Source organism: Bombina bombina, chromosome 2, assembly GCF_027579735.1.
Source record: "Bombina bombina isolate aBomBom1 chromosome 2, aBomBom1.pri, whole genome shotgun sequence".
NCBI lineage: Eukaryota > Metazoa > Chordata > Amphibia > Anura > Bombinatoridae > Bombina > Bombina bombina.
Window position 1 is genome coordinate 943350555 of NC_069500.1, and position 20873 is coordinate 943371427.

A 20873-nucleotide genomic window follows, 5' to 3' on the forward strand; every position below is an offset into this window, starting at 1 on the left:
AAACACAGGCTTAATTCTAACCAAAGCCTGACAAAATGCCTGGACGTCTGGAACTTCTGCCAGACGCTTGTGCAAAAGAATAGAGAGAGCAGAAATCTGTCCCTTTAAGGAACTAGCTGATAATCCTTTGTCCAAACCCTCTTGGAGAAAGGACAATATCCTAGAAATCCTAACCTTACTCCATGAGTAATTCTTGGATTCACACCAGTAAAGATATTTACGCCATATCTTGTGATAGATTTTCCTGGTAACAGGCTTTCGTGCCTGTATTAAGGTATCAATGACTGACTCGGAGAAGCCACGCTTTGATAGAATCAAGCGTTCAATCTCCATGCAGTCAGTCTCAGAGAAATTAGATTTGGATGATTGAAAGGACCTTGTATTAGAAGGACCTGTCTTAGAGGCAGAGTCCATGGTGGAAAGGATGACATGTCCACTAGGTCTGCATACCAGGTCCTGCGTGGCCACGCAGGCGCTATTAGAATCACCGATGCTCTCTCCTGTTTGATTTTGGCTATCAGTCGAGGGAGCAGAGGAAACGGTGGAAACACCTAAGCCAGGTTGAAGAACCAAGGCGCTGCTAGAGCATCTATCAGCGTCGCTTCTGGGTCCCTGGACCTGGATCCGTAACAAGGAAGCTTAGCGTTCTGGCGAGAAGCCATGAGATCCAACTCTGGTTTGCCCCAACGATGAATCAACTGAGCAAACACCTCCGGATGGAGTTCCCACTCCCCGGGGTGAAAAGTCTGACGACTTAGAAAATCCGCCTCCCAGTTCTCCACGCCTGGGATATGCATTGCTGACAGGTGGCAAGAGTGAGTCTCTGCCCAGCGAATTATTTTTGAGACTTCTAACATCGCTAGGGAACTCCTGGTTCCCCCTTGATGGTTGATGTAAACCACAGTCGTGATATTGTCCGACTGAAATCTGATGAACCTCAGTGTTGCAAACTGAGGCCAAGCCAGAAGAGCATTGAATATTGCTCTTAACTCCAGAATATTTATCGGAAGGAGTTTCTCCTCCTGAGTCCACGATCCCTGTGCCTTCAGGGAGTTCCAAACTGCACCCCAACCTAGAAGGCTGGCATCTGTTGTTACAATTGTCCAATCTGGCCTGCGAAAGGTCATACCCTCGGACAGGTGGACCCGAGACAACCACCAGAGAAGAGAATCTCTGGTCTCTTGATCCAGATTTAGCAGAGGGGACAAATCTGTGTAATCCCCATTCCACTGACTTAGCATGCATAATTGCAGCGGTCTGAGATGTAGGCGCGCAAATGGCACTATGTCCATTGCCGCTACCATTAAGCCGATCACCTCCATACACTGAGCCACCGAAGGGCGCGGAATGGAATGAAGAATACGGCAAGCATTTAGAAGCATTGATAACCTGGACTCAGTCAGGTAAATTTTCATCTCTACAGAATCTATAAGAGTCCCTAAGAAGGAGACTCTTGTGAGTGGGGATAGAGAACTCTTTTCCTCGTTCACTTTCCACCCATGCGATCTCAGAAATGCCAGAACTATCTCTGTATGAGACTTGGCAATTTGAAAGCTTGACGCCTGTATCAGGATGTCGTCTAGATACGGAGCCACCACGGTCTTAGAACCGCCAGAAGTGAGCCCAGAACCTTCGTAAAGATTCTCGGGGCTGTAGCCAACCCGAAGGGAAGAGCTACAAATTGGCAATGCCTGTCTAGAAAGGCAAACCTTAGGAACCGATGATGATCTTTGTGAACTGGTATGTGAAGGTAGGCATCCTTTAAGTCCACTGTGGTCATGTACTGACCCTCTTGGATCATGGGTAGGATGGTCCGAATAGTTTTCATTTTGAAAGATGGAACTCTGAGGAATTTGTTTAAGATCTTTAGATCCAAAATTGGTCTGTAGGTTCCCTCTTTTTTGGGAACCACTAACAGATTTGAATAAAAACCCTGTCCTTGTTCCGTCCGCGGAACTGGATGGATCACTCCCATTACAAGGAGGTCTTGCACACAGCGTAGGAGTGCCTCTTTCTTTATCTGATTTGCAGATAACCTTGAAAGATGAAATCTCCCTTGTGGAGAGGAAGCTTTGAAGTCCAGAAGATATCCCTGAGATATGATCTCCAACGCCCAGGGATCCTGAACATCTCTTGCCCACGCCTGGGCGAAGAGAAAAAGTCTGCCCCCTACTAGATCCGTTGCCGGATAGGGGGCCGTTCCTTCATGCTGTCTTAGAGGCAGCAGCAGGCTTTCTGGCCTGCTTGCCTTTGTTCCAGGACTGGTTAGGTTTCCAGGCCTGCTTAGATTGAGCAAAAGTTCCCTCTTGTCTTGAAGCGGAGGAAGTTGATGCTGCACCTGCCTTGGAATTTCGAAAGGCACGAAAATTAGACTGTTTGGCCTTTGATTTGGCCCTGTCCTGAGGAAGGGTATGACCCTTACCTCCAGTAATGTCAGCAATAATTTCTTTCAAACCAGGCCCGAATAAGGTCTGCCCCTTGAAAGGAATGTTGAGTAATTTAGACTTTGAAGTCACATCAGCTGACCAGGATTTGAGCCATAGCGCCCTACGCGCCTGGATGGCGAATCCGGAATTCTTAGCCGTTAGTTTAGTCAAATGAACAATGGCATCAGAAACAAATGAGTTAGCTAGCTTAAGAGTTCTAAGCTTGTCAACAATTTCAGTCAATGGAGCTGTATGGATGGCCTCTTCCAGGGCCTCAAACCAGAATGCCGCCACAGCAGTGACAGGCGCAATGCATGCAAAGGGCTGTAAAATAAAACCTTGTTGAATAAACATTTTCTTAAGGTAACCCTCTAATTTTTTATCCATTGGATCTGAAAAAGCACAACTCTCCTCAACCGGGATAGTGGTACGCTTTGCTAAAGTAGAAACTGCTCCCTCCACCTTAGGGACCGTCTGCCATAAGTTCCGTGTAGTGGCATCTATTGGAAACATTTTTCTAAATATAGGAGGTGGGGAAAAGGGCACACCAGGCCTATCCCACTCCTTACTAATAATTTCTGTAAGCCTTTTAGGTATTGGAAAAACATCAGTACTCAGCGGCACTGCATAGTATTTATCCAGCCTACACAATTTCTCTGGCACTGCAATTGTGTCACAGTCATTCAGAGCAGCTAATACCTCCCCAAGCAATACACGGAGGTTCTCAAGCTTAAATTTAAAATTAGAAATCTCTGAATCAGGTCTCCCCGAATCAGAGACGTCACCCACAGACTGAAGCTCTCCGTCCTCAGGTTCTGCATATTGTGACGCAGTATCAGACATGGCTCTTACAGCATCTACGCGCTCTGTATCTCATCTAACCCCAGAGCTATCGCGCTTGCCTCTCAATTCAGGCAATCTCTGACAGGGTATTATTCATGATTGCAGCCATGTCCTGCAAAGTAATCGCTATGGGCGTCCCTGATGTACTTGGCGCCATATTAGCATGCGTCCCTTGAGCGGGAGGCGAAGGGTCCGACACGTGGGGAGAGTTAGTCGGCATAACTTCCCCCTCGACAGACCCCTCTGGTGACAATTCTTTTATAGATAAAGACTGATCTTTACTGTTTAAGGTGAAATCAATACATTTAGTACACATTCTCCTATGGGGCTCCACCATGGCTTTTAAACATAATGAACAAGTATCCTCTGTGTCAGACATGTTTGTACAGACTAGCAATGAGACTAGCAAGCTTGGAAAACACTTTAAAGCAAGTTAACAAGCAATATAAAAAACGTTACTGTGCCTTTAAGAGAAACAAATTTTGACAAAATTTGAAATAACAGTGAAAAAAGGCAGTTACACTAACAAAATTTTTACAGTGTATGTAACAAGTCAGCAGAGCATTGCACCCACTTGCAAATGGATGATTAACCCCTTAATAACAAAAACAGAATAATAAATGACAAAAACGTTTTTTAAACACAGTCACAACAACTGCCACAGTCTACTGTGATTGTTACCCTCCTCAAACACGACTTTGAAGCCTTTTGAGCCCTTCAGAGATGTCCTGGATCATGCAGGAAGAAGCTGAATGTTTCTGTCAGTATTTTTATCTGCACAGAAAGCACTAAAATAGGCCCTTCCCACTCATATTGCAACAGTGGAAAGCTTCAGGAAACTGTCTCTAGGCAGAAATCAAACCAGCCATGTGGAAAAAAACTAGGCCCCAATAAGTTTTGTCACCAAACATATATAAAAACGATTAAACATGCCAGAAAACGTTTTATATTACATTTTTATAAGAGTATGTATCTCTGTTAATAAGCCTGATACCAGTAGCTATCACTGCATTTAAGGCTTTACTTACATTAATCCGGTATAAGCAGCATTTTCTAGCAAATTCCATCCCTAGAAAAATATTAACTGCACATACCTTATTGCAGGAAAACCTGCACGCCATTCCCTCTCTGAAGTTACCTCACTCCTCAGAATATGTGAGAACAGCCATGGATCTTAGTTACTTCTGCTAAGATCATAGAAAATGCAGGCAGATTCTTCTTATAAATACTGCCTGAGATAAACAGCACACTCCGGTACCATTTAAAAATAACAAACTTTTGATTGAAGAAATAAACTAAGTATAAAACACCACACTCCTCTTACGACCTCCATCTTGGTTGAGGCTTGCAAGAGAATGACTGGATATGGCAGTTAGGGGAGGAGCTATATAGCAGCTCTGCTGTGGGTGATCCTCTTGCAACTTCCTGTTGGGAAGGAGAATATCCCGTAAGTAATGGATGATCCGTGGACTGGATACACTTATCAAAAAAATATATATATTTCTCTTGTTAAGTAGACTACCCAATGTATTGATCTAGGCCCATTTTGGTATATTTCATGCCATCATTTTGCTGCCAAATGTTTCTCTGAAATTATTAATATACCAAGTGTGCAGTCATAACAAATTGTTGTAAAAACTTCTCTGGGATCTCCTGTGTTCAGAAATAGCAGACATGCATGACTTTGCCATTTATATTTGGTAATTAGAAGGCCGCTAATTGCAGCTGCGCACCCCACTTCTGAAAGTCACGGCAGCGAAGGAGTTAATTAGCAGGTAAGGGCAATAGTATTCTAGTGTAAAAATTACCTTCCTACCTGACATCTCCTAGCTCCACGATCCACCCCAAACAGCTCAGCCCCCCCTCACACACACAAACCACCACCATCTTAGGTACTGGCAGACAATCTGCCATTTTTTTCTATTAGTTCTTCCTTACTGTATAAAGGCAGATGCCTTCTCCCTCTGATTGCAGTCTCGGCTGTCAAAATTCACAGCAGGGACTGCAGCATAAGGGAGAAGGTTGGTACTACGTTAACAGGGTATGCTAGGCAAAGTCCATTAGTTAATGTCCCTGAGTTAAGAGAGATGGAGAAAAAAAAAAAGTGTAAAAAGAGCGGGGGAAGAAAGAGTGAGAAGAGATGGCCTGAAAGAGAAGGGGTGAGGGTAAAACAGATTGAATAGAGGAGGGAGAGATGGTAAATTATGAAAAAAAATTAAATAAATAAATAAACAAATAAATAATCTCCAGGTCTGCCATGACTGTCAGCACTCAGTTTAACAACTTTATTCCCATCCAGCTGTTGTCTTCCCAAGAATCCCTATGTTGCTGTTAATGTATTACTGTAAGTAGCACTATTTAATTTGTCATTAAACATTACTGCACAATAAAGTTTTTTCTAATTACAATGGCTAAACATTTGCAGAGAGGCGAGGTAGTGGGTGTCATGTGGGCAGGTACTGGGCAGTGTTCCTTCTAAGGCCAGTTTTGTAAAAGGCCCAGCAGTGAAATTAGGGTACTGCACCCTGCAATTAGCAAACACTGCACAATGCAGACTGAAAGGTATTAACTGTTTCACTACTGGGCCGCTCACAAAACTAGCCTTAGAGGGAACACTGGTAGTGGGTGTGTTGTGTGCCGGTTATGCGAGAAAAATTGCTGATAAATGAAAGGAAAACATCATCATGATTATATTTAAATTAATATGATATTGTAGAAGGTGAATAACGTTGCTACATAATTTACTGAGTTCAATGTTTGTATTAGCAGCTGCATCTGGCTATGCCTCACTAGACTATATAAAAACATAAGATCTAGAATATCTCACATTGTTATTTTGTTATGCAATATGTACTGGAGCAACATAAAGCATACAACTGGCAGCTAATATCTCCAGTGTTATGGTTACAGGCGCAGGAGAACGCTTTATACAACTAGCACCACACCTCGTCCCATGTGGCATACATAGATGCAGATTTCACAAAGGGATTGTAATAACATTTGGTTTTGCGCCTATGACTACTACTGTATAAAGCAAACAGCCTTATGATATAGATAGTCATTTAGTCTTTATATCTGGTGTGGAAAAAAAGTTGCTTCTAAGAGGACATAAACTGTACATAACTGGAAATATATATGTATAAAAAAAAATGTTATTTTGTGACAAAACTTAAATAGACAGTCAACACATTTTTAATATAAAATGTTTAGTTAAAACCACTAGAGGGTGTTAGTTCATGTGTTTCATATAGATAACACTGTGCTCACTGAGTTCCCAGGAGCAAGCACTGATTGGCTAAATTGCAAGTCTGTCAAAAGAACTGAAATAAGGGGGCAGTTAGCAGATGCATAGATACAAGATAATCAGAGGTATAAAAGTGTATTAATATAACTGTGTTGGTTATGCAAAACTAGGGAATGTGTAATAAAGGGATTATCTACATTTTAAAACAATAACTATTCTTGTGTAGACTGTCCCTTTAAGTGTAGTAAAACAAATTTGCAATATTACGCTCATTATTTATTTTGCTCCCTTTTCATGTAATTTTAGCTCTGAAAACTGAACACTGCTGACTTCTCAAGGCTAACCCTGCAGCATATCTTTTCCTAATTGGCTTTAGCAAATAACAACAACAACAAAACAATGCACTTTATACTAACATTATGACCGTGGTTAGTCTTGTTGTCTGCAGACTTAAAGCCCAGATGGTCTTCTTGAAATAAATGGTGAGTGGAGTTTGGAAAATGTGTTACTTTGTTTTTTAAATGTTTAGACATGGATTATATGTTCTCTATAGCAGGACAACAGGAGCGTCTTGTAATTATAAGGTGTTTACTGTCCCTTTAAAAGTACATGAAAAGTCAAACAAACTCTCATAATCCATATAGAGACTGCAATTTTAAGAGGCATTTTAATTTACACCTATTATAAAAATTGCTTTGTTGTCTTGGCATCTTTTTGAAAAAACAACCAAGTTGGATAAGGCACAGCAATGCAATACTGTCTGGGAGCTAGCTGGTGATTGGCAGCTGCACACATATGCCTCATCATGTGTTCAGCTAGCTCATAGAAAAATTAGTTACAAAGTCTGTAACAAAAAAAAAACCCTACAATTATATAGGAAAAATTCTCACTGAATAATACAGGAATGATTTTTAACCATTCATACTTTATCTTTATTGGTTTAACTATTAACAATCAACCCCTCTGAGGAAGCGTGAGCGAAACAAGCGTCAGGGGTCTGGCTTCAGAGAGTTCAGAGAGTTTTTAACAGCTTACTTCCTATGATAATTGTTGATTGCCAATAGCTTGTAAATGTGTGTTATATTCTGAGATCAGACATTATGCTATGATAGTAAAACTAGTCAGTTAAGCGTTAATCTAGCCCCGGCTATGGAAGGGGCTTAAGCAGACAGAATCTATTACATTGAACAGCTGTGCTAAAGTTAACTGTGCAAGCAAGGACTTTATAATTACAGAAAGAGTATTAGCTAGATAGTTTTAATCTCGCAATCTGACATCCCACATATTAACAGGTCCTCTAGTTACAGCATTATTTCTGAATATTTTTAATAGCTTACTAAAAAATATTGTTTGTATCTAACTGCTTGCTATTATACAAATCAAGTACAATGTTTCACATCTAGATACATGATTCTCAGAGGTATTATTCACACACCTAAGTTTAAGTGGTTTTAAACGTGTATGACTGAATAGTTAAACCAATAAAGATAAAGTATGAATGGTTACAAATTGTTCCTGTATTATTCAGTGAGAAATTTTCCTATATAATTGTAGGGGTAAAGCACTCTTTTGTTACAGACTTTGTAACTCATTTTTCTAAGAGTTTCTTTAGTGCTATATTGCCCCCCTAATAGGTGCTTGTTGATTACAAAAATATTTGGCACCTATAGGTACTTACCATTAGTACTACTTTATCTACTATCTTGTTACTATAGTGTTCAGCTAGCTCCCTGCAGTGCATTGCTCTGGAGCAGACTTTAACTTTGTGTTTAATACGTTTGCAGTAGTTAAATAAATAGCTATATACGAGCAACAGTGCAATAATAAAATGCTATTACACATTAAAACATAATCACATATATACACACACAAAATACCGGCTTTCAAGAAATGTGCATTTAAACAAAAATTAATAAAATAGAATTAAAAATCAAATACCTCATGTAGAAGGGTGACATGGGACGTTCATCTTCCTGAGAGCTGGAAGAGAAATGAGAATGGGAATAAAATGTGACCAACAGTCTTGTAAAATATACACTTGCATCAGCTCAGGAATCTTAATAATAAACATATATCACATGTATTTATATCACACCACAAAAACACTATATAAAATTCATGGTCATGGCACTATATATTGTCCAATAAATAGATAAAAAATAATAATAATAATAATAAAGTCTTAATGTTATAAACCTAATGCTATAATAGTGTGAAGGGGGCATATTCTAATATTTTGTTTAATTTTTTTTGCCACTTGGGAAAAGAAAAAGGCTCTGAATGCATTTCTAGAATATTATTAATCCAAAATTATCTATATATAGTTGTTTCTCATTGTCCCCTTCCTCAGATCCCGAAATGTCACTAAACAAGAGTGTTTTTTTCAAATCCAGAGAGTGCATTTATTTACAGTACTCACAAGCATATAACTTTGCACCCTGGTAAAGAGTGATAGAAATTTGACAGTAAGAGTGCTATATGAGATTAAATATAAATAAATATATATATATATATATATATATATATATATATATATATATATATATATATATATATATATATATATATATATATACACACACACACACACACACATACATATATACATATATATACATACATACACACACACAAGAGTGCAATCTTGGGTTTTTAAGTTGGACAACACTGATCCAAAATAACTAAAATGTATATAAATATTTAATAACTAGGGCAGTGTTTTTCAACCAGTGTGCCGTGGCACACTAGTGTGCCGTGAGAGATCCTCAGGTGTGCCATGGCAGACTGACAACAGTGTGACATATTTTTTAAACTTTGCTTGTTTTTTACTCCCAGTGCAGGGGTAGTTTGTAGGAGGCATGGCATAACAGCACAATACATACAGTATGTTTGTGTGTGTGTATGTGTATATATATATCCTGTATTAGGCTACAATGTGTGATTTTTTTTAAATTTTGGGATGGTGGTGTGCCACAGGATTTTTTAATGTAAAAAAGTGTGCCACGGCAAAAAAAAGGTTAAAAAATCACTGAACTAGGGCATTAGTAAGACATATATTTTTTTATTTTTTTTAACAATTCGCCCCAAAAATGTTTTGAAACTCAAGAATCGAGACACAATAACATAACCTGCTTACAAAAAGAATCTTAGTAGCTGAAGCAGACAGCCACCTGCTGGATCTAAGTGGAAGCTATTTCTAGGACCCCCACTCATGATTAATCAAATAATGATAGATCACCATTACTAATTTACATTGTATACCATCATACATTAGATACCTTAACAAAACTGACACGCCAAAAAGCTAGTGGAATTTATATCTCTCTCTCTCTCAAGGTCACTTGACATTTGATCAAACAGGCAGTCTATGGAAGAAATGCATTTAATTTGTCACACTGCAGAATTTAGACTTTTAAATCTGTAGAACAGTAACATTAATCTGGCTCACTTAACTGTGAACAAACACTACACAAATAGCAGCAGCACAGGATACCCATATACCACACTTGGCATTTCTAAACCACGGGAAGAGAAAGAATGGCAGCTGTAGTTGCATTGTAAAGACACACAACAAGATCACTGTCAAAGGTTTCACCTCATAGATCAGAAAATTGACACTACAAAACGTAAAGCTTAAAGGGACAGTATACACTCATTTTCATATAACTGCATGTAATAGACACTACTATAAAGAATAAGATGCACAGATACTGATATAAAAATCCAGTATAAATGGTTTAAAAACTTACTTAGAAGCTTTCAGTTTAGCTCTGTTGAAAAGGCAGTTGGAAAGCCCACTGCAAGTGGGAAATAAGACACTCCCCCCCTCCCCCTTCTTTTGCATATGAAAAGACCCTTTACACAAACAGGAGCGAGCTGGAGAAGGTAGCTGACGGTATTCAAATAAAACTTTGGGGCTTGGTTAGGAGTCTGAAAATCAGAGCAATGTTATTAAAAAATAAGCAAAATTATACATTTTTTAAAAAAACAAACGTCATGGGCTTTATAAATAGATCATCTACAAAACATTTATGTAAAGAAAAAATGAGTGTATAATGGCCCTTTAACTGTGCAAATCTCTTCCTCTGAGATCAACTGGGCTCAGAAATCAATCTTATCTTCTTAATGTATAATCTCTCAATATTCAAAAATTAGGCTTCACAAATTATAAATTAATTTTAATAGGTCAACAGTAAGATTTCAAACAAACAGATTTACTTATTTGGGATGTCGTCTTAAATGGTTGTGGGCTAATTCTGAAAAATATACTGAGCAACAGGTTAGAGCAATATATTAGATAAAATCAATCCGAAAGAACAGTGTATTTATATATTATTGTGAGTTTTTAATTTTGTGCAATCATCAGATCTGAAAATTACTGTACGCTATGAAAAAGTCAGCAGGTCAGAGAATCTAATTTATTGCGCACAACACAGGGAGATGATACCTATCACTGTGGAAATGTTTGCATAGGTCAACAGAATTCTATACAGGAAGTTATTGCTGAATGCTGGAAAGCTACACATACCCTTTCTCCGAGCGCTTTCTGCTGCCAGTGTGCTGTATTTTTGTTCAGCCCCCATTAACCAAAAAGGAGAAACAAGGACACGTCAAGGTCACCTGTCGTTTAATCAAATGAACAGCCTATGGGAGAAATACTATAAACTTAGTGTCCCTAAATGAGCACTGAAGAATTTCACCTTATGTCTGAAGAGCAGTGACAGATGGAATTATTTGTCATTATCACAGAGTAGCAAGTGTGTTCTATCAGCAGGCATAGATTCCTTGTAAATATCAGGAGAAGCATGCATGATTTTACTGTGTAATTAGAAAGGACTCGGTAATGCAGCACATATGTTTCTGTTGCACAGTTGTTCAAATGTTTCCAAACCTTCATTTAATATAAAATATTAACATTTAATTAAATAGATGCGCAGGAGGAAAAAATATGCATATAGTCATCTAACACGAATAAAGTATGAAGTAAAGTGAAATTGAAAACAAATTACCCCCTTAGGTACTACAACAGAAGGCTGCAACTCACTGAGCCACAAAATAGTACTTCCCTACCAGACAAGGGGTTACATACAAAGAAAATGCATGGCCTGAATACACAATATAAAAAAGGTTGCAGAATAAAGGGAACAATAATAGTAGCAAAACAGTGTAGTACAGTAACTACAATATATATTGGAAGTTTCATTCTGTATGAGTGTTTGAGAGGAATACTTCCTTCTTTACACTTTGAATAATATTCAATAGATACCCAGTAAAATACATAGTTATTTTACCTGCATGCATTGCTTTGCCCTCAACCAGTTGGAAGAGGGTCAGTGCAGCTGGCATTGTTTTAGATTTGTGCTTGAGGCAAAGTACACAGCACGTACACAATGTTCAGTCCCCACCCAGACATCAGCAATGTTACACTTCCAATAAAAAGTATGTTACTGGACTATTGTAGCAGCATCTCCTGTAGGAATTATTCATCATAAGAGAGATAATGCTACTATAGTAACTGCAGCCACATGAGTGTGTGTGTGTGTGTGTGTGTGTGAGAGAGAGACAGACACTTTGCAATGGTCTACTGTTAAAAGGGACAGCCAGTCCAAAATAAACTTTCATGATTCAGATAGGGCATGTCATTTTATTCCAATTTACTTTTATCATCAATTTTGCATTGTTCTCTTGATATTCTTAGTTGAAAGCTAAAACCTAGATAGGCTCATATGCTAATTTCTTAGACCTTGAAGGCCACCTCTAATCTGAATGCATTTTGACATTTTTTCACCTAGACACTAGAGGGTGTTAGTTCATGTGTGTCATGTAGATAACATTGAGCTCACACACATGGCGTTACCTAGGAGTCAGCACTGATTGGCTAAAATGCAAGTCTGTCAAAAGAACTGAAATAAGGGGGCAGTTTCTAGAGGCTTAGATACAAGGTAATTACAGAGGTAACGCATATATTAATATAACTGTTGGTTATGCAAAACTGTTTATTGGGTAATTAAAGGGATTATCCATCTTTTTAAACAACAAAAACTCTAGTGTTTACTGTCCCTTTAAATAAAATGTTTAGTTAATAATGAAAGTATATAAAGTTTTTTTTCATTATGCTTAAAGGGACAGTCTACTCAAGAATTTGTATTGTTTAAAAAGATAAATAATCCCTTTATTACCCATTCCCCTGTTCTGCATAACCAACATGGCTATATTAATACACTTTTTTACCTCTGTGATTACCTTGTATCTAAGCCTTTGCAGACTGTCCCTTATCTCAGTTCTTTTGACAGACTTACATTTTAGCAAATCAGTGCCCTCTCATTTGTAACTCCACGGGTGTGGTCACAATGTTAGTTCATGTGTGCCATACAGATTATGCCCTCTAGCTGTTAAAAACTACCAAAGGCATTGAAATAAGAGGCGGCCTTCAAGGTGCTTAGAAATTAGCATATGAGCCTACCTACGGTAGGTTTAGCTTTCAACAAAGAATACCAAGAGAACAAAGCACATTTGATGATAAATGTGAATTGGAAAGTTGTTTAAAATTGCATTCCCTATATGAATCATGAAAGTTTAATTTCAACTAGACTGTCCCTTTAACGTTGGCCCTTTTTAATGTGGTTTAGCTCTGAAAACAAAACAAGCACAAGTAAGGTCAGCCAGGCCCAGATATATCAACACATAGACTAGAAAAACAAACAAACCTACTACAGCTCAGCAGCAAAAGGATTAAAAGCTGTTGATTGAGTCAGTAGCGGACCTACTCAACAGAGGGCCCTGGTGCAACACTTTTTTGTACACCACCCCAAAGGAAACTTAGTAGTAATCAAAAGTAATAATAATACACATGCTACTCTGTATAATGATTTTGAGTACATACATACATACCATGGACCTGCAACCTAAACTAATAAAAAGCTCCCTTGCATTAGAATTATGTTCACGTCTATGTAAAGACTGGCTGCTATGCCCACCCCCACTTAGGCCACTGCACCAATGTTAGTTTCGCCCCTGGATTGTGACAGCAGCAGTTTCCACTCAGGACCAGCAGTTCTTTGTGGCTCCTGAATAACACATTACCTATGTGTGTTTAACCCACACATTCGTGGGGTTAAACAGATTTGCAGAGTCAACAGAAATAAAATTATATGTTCTAACAAATGAAAGCGTGTAATTGTTTCAATTTAATAGACCTATTAAGACCTTGCAATGCAATGCAGTGCAACCAAAGAGCTATATAGGATCAGACCAAAACCTTTTTTCTACAGAAGCTTTGAAAACACCTAATCAATGAGCTGTGAACATTTCAATTTAAAGCATTTCAGTATGAGCTCTGATTTATATATATATATATATATATATATATATATATATATATATATATATATATATATATATATATATATATATATATATATATATATATATATATGTGTGTGTGCATTGTATTTGTTTTTATTTTATATTTAAAGGGACATGAAACCCAAATGTTCTCTTTCATGATTTAGCTACAGCATGTAATTTTAAACAACTTTCCAATGTACTTCTATTATCTAATTTGCTTCATTCTCTCGATATAATTTGTTGAAAAGTAAATTTAAATATGCTCATAGCTGCTGATTGGTGGCTGTACATATATGGCTTGTGTGATTGGCTCACCCATGTGCCTTGCTATTTCTTCAAAAAATGATATCTAAAGAATGAAGCAAATTAGATAATAAGTAAATTGGAATGTTGTTTAAAATTATAGTCTATCGGAATCATGAAAGAAAAATTGTGGGTTTCATGTCCCTTTAAGAGGAATTGAATTTTATTTTTAATATTAGCTAATTTTACTTTTTATTGGTTAAAATTTTAAAATCAGCCAGGGAGTGTGCCCAACTGCCCTTTAAATTGGTCCTGGGGAGACCACAGATAGATATACACTAACTATTTTTTTTTGGCTGTTGTGTTCTGTCCCTTATCTTTCTGATCTATTTGCTGTTTGGGTTGTGTGCATCAGCTGCTGCAGTCACTCTTCACTTGAATGCTGCAGTCAGTGGGTAGGAATGTGGCTTGTTTTAGTGACTATATGTATAAACATTTATCCTGCAATTAGCAATAAAGATTTTAGTGCTGACACAGAAGCTAGGGATTGCATAACCATATTATGTAATTGTACAGACGCCATCTTAATAAGTTGTGTGTGTCAGGACATTTGCTCTATATAAAAATAGTAGTAATTATTATTATTGTCATTATTATTATTATTAATAACTACTAAATAATGAATTAGCGTACATCTTTATTTAGCAATTCGTTATGGAATTGGTAGTGCTAAAAACACATGCACGCTCCTGAGCCTTCCTAGAAATCTTCTTGAACAAAATTGCAAGCTGTATCTGATTCTGAATCATAAAATTTTATTTTTTACATAACTTTTGGTTGTGTTTTTTTTCCCACAATACTAGCAATATATATATATATATATATCTCTGGTTATATCCTATCAAAAAGGATTCTAGCTAACCTTTTTCAAGTGAAGGCCCTTGTTTTGTCCTTTGTTGCTTGCAGTACTGGAGGGCAAACAAAGGGACACTAAACCCAAATTTTAATGATTCAGATAGAAAATGCAATTTTAAGCAACTTTCTAATTTACTCCTATTATCAATTTTTCTTCGTTGTCTTGCAATCTTTATTTAAAAAGCAGGAACGTAAAGATTAGGAGCCGGTACATTTTTGTTTGAGAACCTGGGTTATGATTGCTTATTGGTGGATTAAATGTAGCCGAACATTCCTGCTTTTTAAATAAAGATAGTAAGAGAACGAAGAAAATTTTCCATTTGTTGACCGTTTGGGACCAGGGCTATTCTTACATTTCTGCAAGTCCAAATTTTTCTGTAGTGCAGCTGCCCCCCCTCCATAACCTACCCGCCCACCGCCTCCCAGATCCCTTGGATAATATTTATCCCCTCCCCCCTTCATCAATTACACTTTTCCATAGTGTAGCGGTCCCACCCGCTCCAGCCCTCGTACGCGCTCCAACCCCTGTGTGCGCTCCCGGTGCCCCTGCGCACAATCTCGCCCCCCCGATGCATTTCCCCAGCGATGGGCTGCCCACCTGCCTCCCTGCAATGGCTTCCACCCACCAACGATCGGCACCATCGCTGGCCGATGCAGAGAGGGCCACAGAGTGGCCCTCTCTGCATCGGTGGGTAAAAAAAAAAAAAGGTATTGCAGTGATGCCTCAATATCGAGGCATCGCTGCAATACCTTGAAAGCGTCTGGAAGCGATCACGATTGTTCCACCGCTTGAAACCCCAGAGGACGTGCAGGGGTTAAAAGAGATAGGAAAGACAAAATTAAACTTGCATGATTCAGATAGAATATGTCATTTTAAATTCACTTCTATTTTCAAATGTGCTTCATTCTCTTGGTATCCCTTGTTGAAAAAGAATACACACATATCCTACACTAGTGGGAGCTAGCTGCTGATTGGTGCCTGCACACATTTATCTCTTGTGATTAGCTAACTATATATGTTTAGCTAGCTGCCAACAGTGCAATGGTCTTACTTCAGCGAAGGATAACAAGATAATAAATCAAATTTGATAATAAAAGTAGTTCTTTCATGATTTGGATAGAACATACAATTTTTAAACAACATATTGGGGTTTCCTGTCCCTTTAAACCTCAAATGAGCAGTAATAAAGCATATATATGCAGACCAGAATATATGAGTTTGTTGTAAAGAGGAAACCTAGGTGATGCAAATTGCATGATCTGAATTTTAGTAGAATACTCTGGATTGCACATCCTTACTCCATCTGTAGCTCATATTTTTCTGTTAGGAGGTCAAACTTATGGTAAATTATAACATTTTCTGCTAAAAATAATTGCATAAGATTAAAAAGTATTAAAATGTTCACACCCACGTACTTTATAATGCCAAAATTGTGACAATGAATGAAAAAGAGAAGGCGCCACAATGGTGCAAAATCACTGATGGTAAAGTGACATTCAAAGAAAATATTTACAGCATACTCACAAATTGTGAGTCACTTAAAAAGTGTCAGATGCGCTTGCTGAACTCACGAGCCGCTCAGATAGCGCAAACAGGTACATAACATTAATTCATATATTTACTCTCCCTTTAACACTACTAAGTACAAAGAGAGCACATGCGCAATGGCCCAGCGCACAGCTATAACAAGACAAGAATTTCTGATTACGTAAACATACCGAGTATGCACTGAACACACATAACTAAGCTGACATAGCTGCCCCACATATAAATAAAGTGTGCAGTCCTCAAAAATTCTCTCTCTATTCTTTTATCAACATTAAAATCTTACAACTCTGTCTTCAGCTGCTTATTAACGAAAGTACTGTTTATTATGTGATTACATTCCAAATGTTTACTCTCTTTACTGTTCGTCCTTTAAAAAAACTGTCAAGCTCCAGAGGAGCACTAGTTTGCATTTTATACCTTCCTGTGGGTAGCACCAAATTAAAAATACAATATCATGATTAGCACTGGAAGAACCACAGTAGACCCTATTCATAACATTATGTTTGTATGATCACTATTGTATGGTACTACTGGTGTTAAAAACAACATCCTGTAGTAAAGAAACAAAACAACAACAACAAAAAAAAGGGACAGGAACCACCTTGAGATATTTTTTTTTATAAGAAATGTTTAGTTATGTGTAATGAAACAATTTTGCAATATACGTTATTTATTTTGCCCCATTTTCATGTAATTTAGCTCTCAAAGTGGAGTATTTTTTTAAATTTGCAATCTTGTAATGTACTCTTCTGATTTCTCAAGGCTAACCCTGCTACTTATTTCTCCCTATCTGGGTCTAATTGATGATAACTGCAAAACAATGCATTTTATACTAAAAATATGACAGTGGCTAGCCTTGTTGTCTGCAGCCTTGTTGGCTCCTCCAAATAAAAGACAAATAGTTTGTGGAGTCTGGCTGTTAAAAAAAACAAATTGCAGTAAAAAAGGATGTTCATTTGTTTAAAAAAAAACAAAAAACCTTTTTATGACTAAACTAATAAATTATTCTATAGCAACAACATATATACAATACACACACATTATATATATATATATATATATATATATATATATATATATATATATATATATATATATATATATATATATATATATATATATATATATATATATATATATATATATATATATATATACACATAACAGTAATTGCATTAAATTTTAAAGGGACAGTCTACACCTTAGTCATCTTACCTTAGATTAAGCTGCAAATAGCCTCCTGCACCCTTTCTATATCTTGCAGCAAGAACAGGAAAAAAGTTATTTTAAAATTAATATTGTTTCTGGCCAATTTGAAATGGCTGCCAAGCTCCACTCAATGACATCACGAGCTGGGCTACATCTAGGCATTCTGCTGAATAGCATTGATAGTCTGTTAAATCCAACTAGTGAGCCTTTTGTGATTGGATGCCATGTACAGCCCAGATTGTGATGTCATCAGTGGGCAAAGCTTGGCAGCCATTTCAAAGCGGTCAGAAACTATAATCATTTTAAGATAAAATGTTTTTACTATTCCTGCTGCATTATATAGAAAAAGAGCAGGAGGATATTTGCAGCTTAATTTAAGGTAAGACTTTAAGATGACTAAGGTGTAGAATGTCCCTTTAAAAGGGGCCAGTAAACCTAAAAAATAACGTTATATAATTCTGCACATAGTGCAGAATTATATAACATTATATTAGTGCTAGTTTTTTATTACATAATATATCCGGTGATTTTTTATTACAAAAGAGTGTTTTCCAGACCCGCCCTCTGTGCTCTACTGAGCGGGTCTGGTTTTCCCTCAGAGCGCATCTGGCCAGCTGTCTAGTCACAGCCCGGCCCGACCACGCCATTACATTCAATGCAGCTCGCTCCTGCTGTCAGACAGAGCAGGAGCGAGCTGCATTGAATGTAATGGCGCGGTCGGGCCGGGCTGTGATTAAAGAGGGAAAACCAGAACCGCTCAGTAGAGCACAGAGGGCGGGTCTGGAAAACCCTCTTTTGTAATAAAAAAATCACCGGATATATTATGTAATAAAAAACTAGCACTAATATAACATTATATAATTCTGCACTATGTGCAGAATTATATAACATTATTTTTTAGGTTTACTGGCACTTTAAGTTGAACAGTAGGGTATTTTCTCTTAATGTAAAATTAACAGTTTATATTAAAATACAGGCCCCACAGTAGGAACGTAATGCAACAAAAGTCAGTACACTTTCCATTACTGAGATTTAAATCTTTATTTTTTTCAATACATTATATTTTCACCTTTATTTTTAACTGACTAACTCAAACCTCCTCAGCATGAGGATACCAGTGTTACACAAAATTCCGGAGAGCTGTTCTGCCATTCCATTTTTTTTTCAGCTGCTCTATGTTGGAGGGGTTGTGTTGCTCTTCATTCTCGTTAAAATACCCCAAATGTGCTCTATTGGATTCATGTCAGGCAAAATACTGGGCCAGGTCATAGTTTTCACTTTTTTTTCTTCTTTAGAAACCCTTGTGATTTTGGCAGTGTGCTTTGGATTATTATCATGCTGGGATATTCCCTTTTTGCCAAGCTGCTGGAGAATGGTAGTCATCTTGTCAGTCAGTATTTTGGTATATCCACAGGCATTCATGGTACCATCTATAAATGTCATCTCACCAACAACTTTTGCACTCATGCAGCCCCATATCATCACACTCCCACGCTTCACTGTTGGGACTATGCATTTACTGTGGTAGTCCTGGCTAGGTTCTTGCCAAACATGCTGGACCCAATCTGAGCCTAACAAATGTATCTTGGTCTTAACTGACCAAAGAATGTGCTCCCAATATCCATTAGGCTTCTTTGCATATTCTTTAGCAAAGTTTAATCTTGCAGTTTTGTACCGAAAAGCAAGCAAGGTTTTTATTTTTTATCTTGGGCGCGGTTCATAGAGGTTGACGTTATACAATGTCCTTTGCACTGTTTGAGATTTCACATAAACTCAGATTTCTATTGATAACCTTTGAGCCAGGTCTATAGCATTTGCCGTCTGCTTTTCAGAGCTAGATTTGGCAAATAGCATCATTTCAGGAGAAAGGCCAGTGCGGTTCTGATAAGTTGTACTTTGGCTCGCTCTATACCTCCTGATTACTGCTTCAACTGTGTTTTGACTGGTTTTTAGTTGGTCACCAATCTTACTGTATCCTCTTCTCTCTTTGTGAAGTCTCATAATAAGATTTTTCAATTCCTCTGGCAATAGTTTTCCATGTGGAGTCATAATGCAGACATGCAGATAGATAAAGCCCATAGGTCCAAAACAGAGAAAGTTCGGGTGTTCACAGGTCATTTTATAACGATGTTTATGCAATTAGGCTAAGTGAAAATCACAGGTGTACTCAATTTTGTTTCAATTATCTAATCACAGGTATATATTATTTTTTTTTGCATTGAGTTTCTACTTTGGGGCCTGCATTTTCAATAGTCTTTCTAAAGTATTTGTTTTTGATTGTTCAGGGTTTCATAAAGGGGCAAGAACAGCTGCAATGTCTTTGTTGTCTGACTGACATGCAATGAGAGGTGCTGCTGCTGCTGATCCTCAGAAAAGGGTGTGTGTGAGTGAGTGAGAGTGTATGTATGTATGTATGTATGTATGTATGTATGTATGTATGTATGTATGTATGTATATATATATATGTATGTATATATATATATATATATATATATATATATATATATATATATATATATATATATATTCTAGAAAAATAAGCGCACAGAGAATCTCCTCATAGTGTTATGTTTAATTTAAGTACATAAAACAATTAGACAATCCCCTGTTGAGGGTGGGTACTCACAGAACAGAACCTCAATCACTGTGAGGTAAGGATAAAACGTTGAGCACCGCACAATGGTGATAATGAATAAATCCCACTCGGAAGTCTGAAGAGACGTTTGTATTTGTCCTCAGCTCTGGGGTCACCAATAGACTGCTTTATAGCGACTTGGAAACAGACTTCCCAATCCGGGTGTAGCAAGTAACAATGTGGCAATATACAAAGTAAAAGCAAATTCAAACCAACAATAGGTAAACAGTTTGGCTCGTCAGCATCTTGCATCGTGGCGAAAGGTGGGCGTGGCCTAACACGTTTCACGGAAGTAACCGCTTCATAATATATATATATATATATATATATATATATATATATATATATATATATATATATATATATATATATATATATATATATACGCATACACACGGTAAAGGAAGGCACTCACTGGTCTTTTCCTCAAAAAAACTTTATATATATATATATATATATATA

At 37.5% G+C, this 20873-nt stretch overlaps 1 protein-coding gene across 6 annotated transcripts in view; it reads right to left on the reverse strand.

Moving 5' to 3' along the window:
- Positions 1–20873, reverse strand: part of FAM13A (family with sequence similarity 13 member A) — a 775968-nt gene that overhangs the window by 258148 nt on the left and 496947 nt on the right. For all 6 annotated transcript variants that reach the window (XM_053703428.1, XM_053703423.1, XM_053703425.1 and 3 more), the window contains one exon: positions 8452–8493. In XM_053703428.1, the coding sequence (XP_053559403.1) occupies positions 8452–8493 (42 nt within the window). The remainder of the gene's footprint in view (positions 1–8451; positions 8494–20873) is intronic.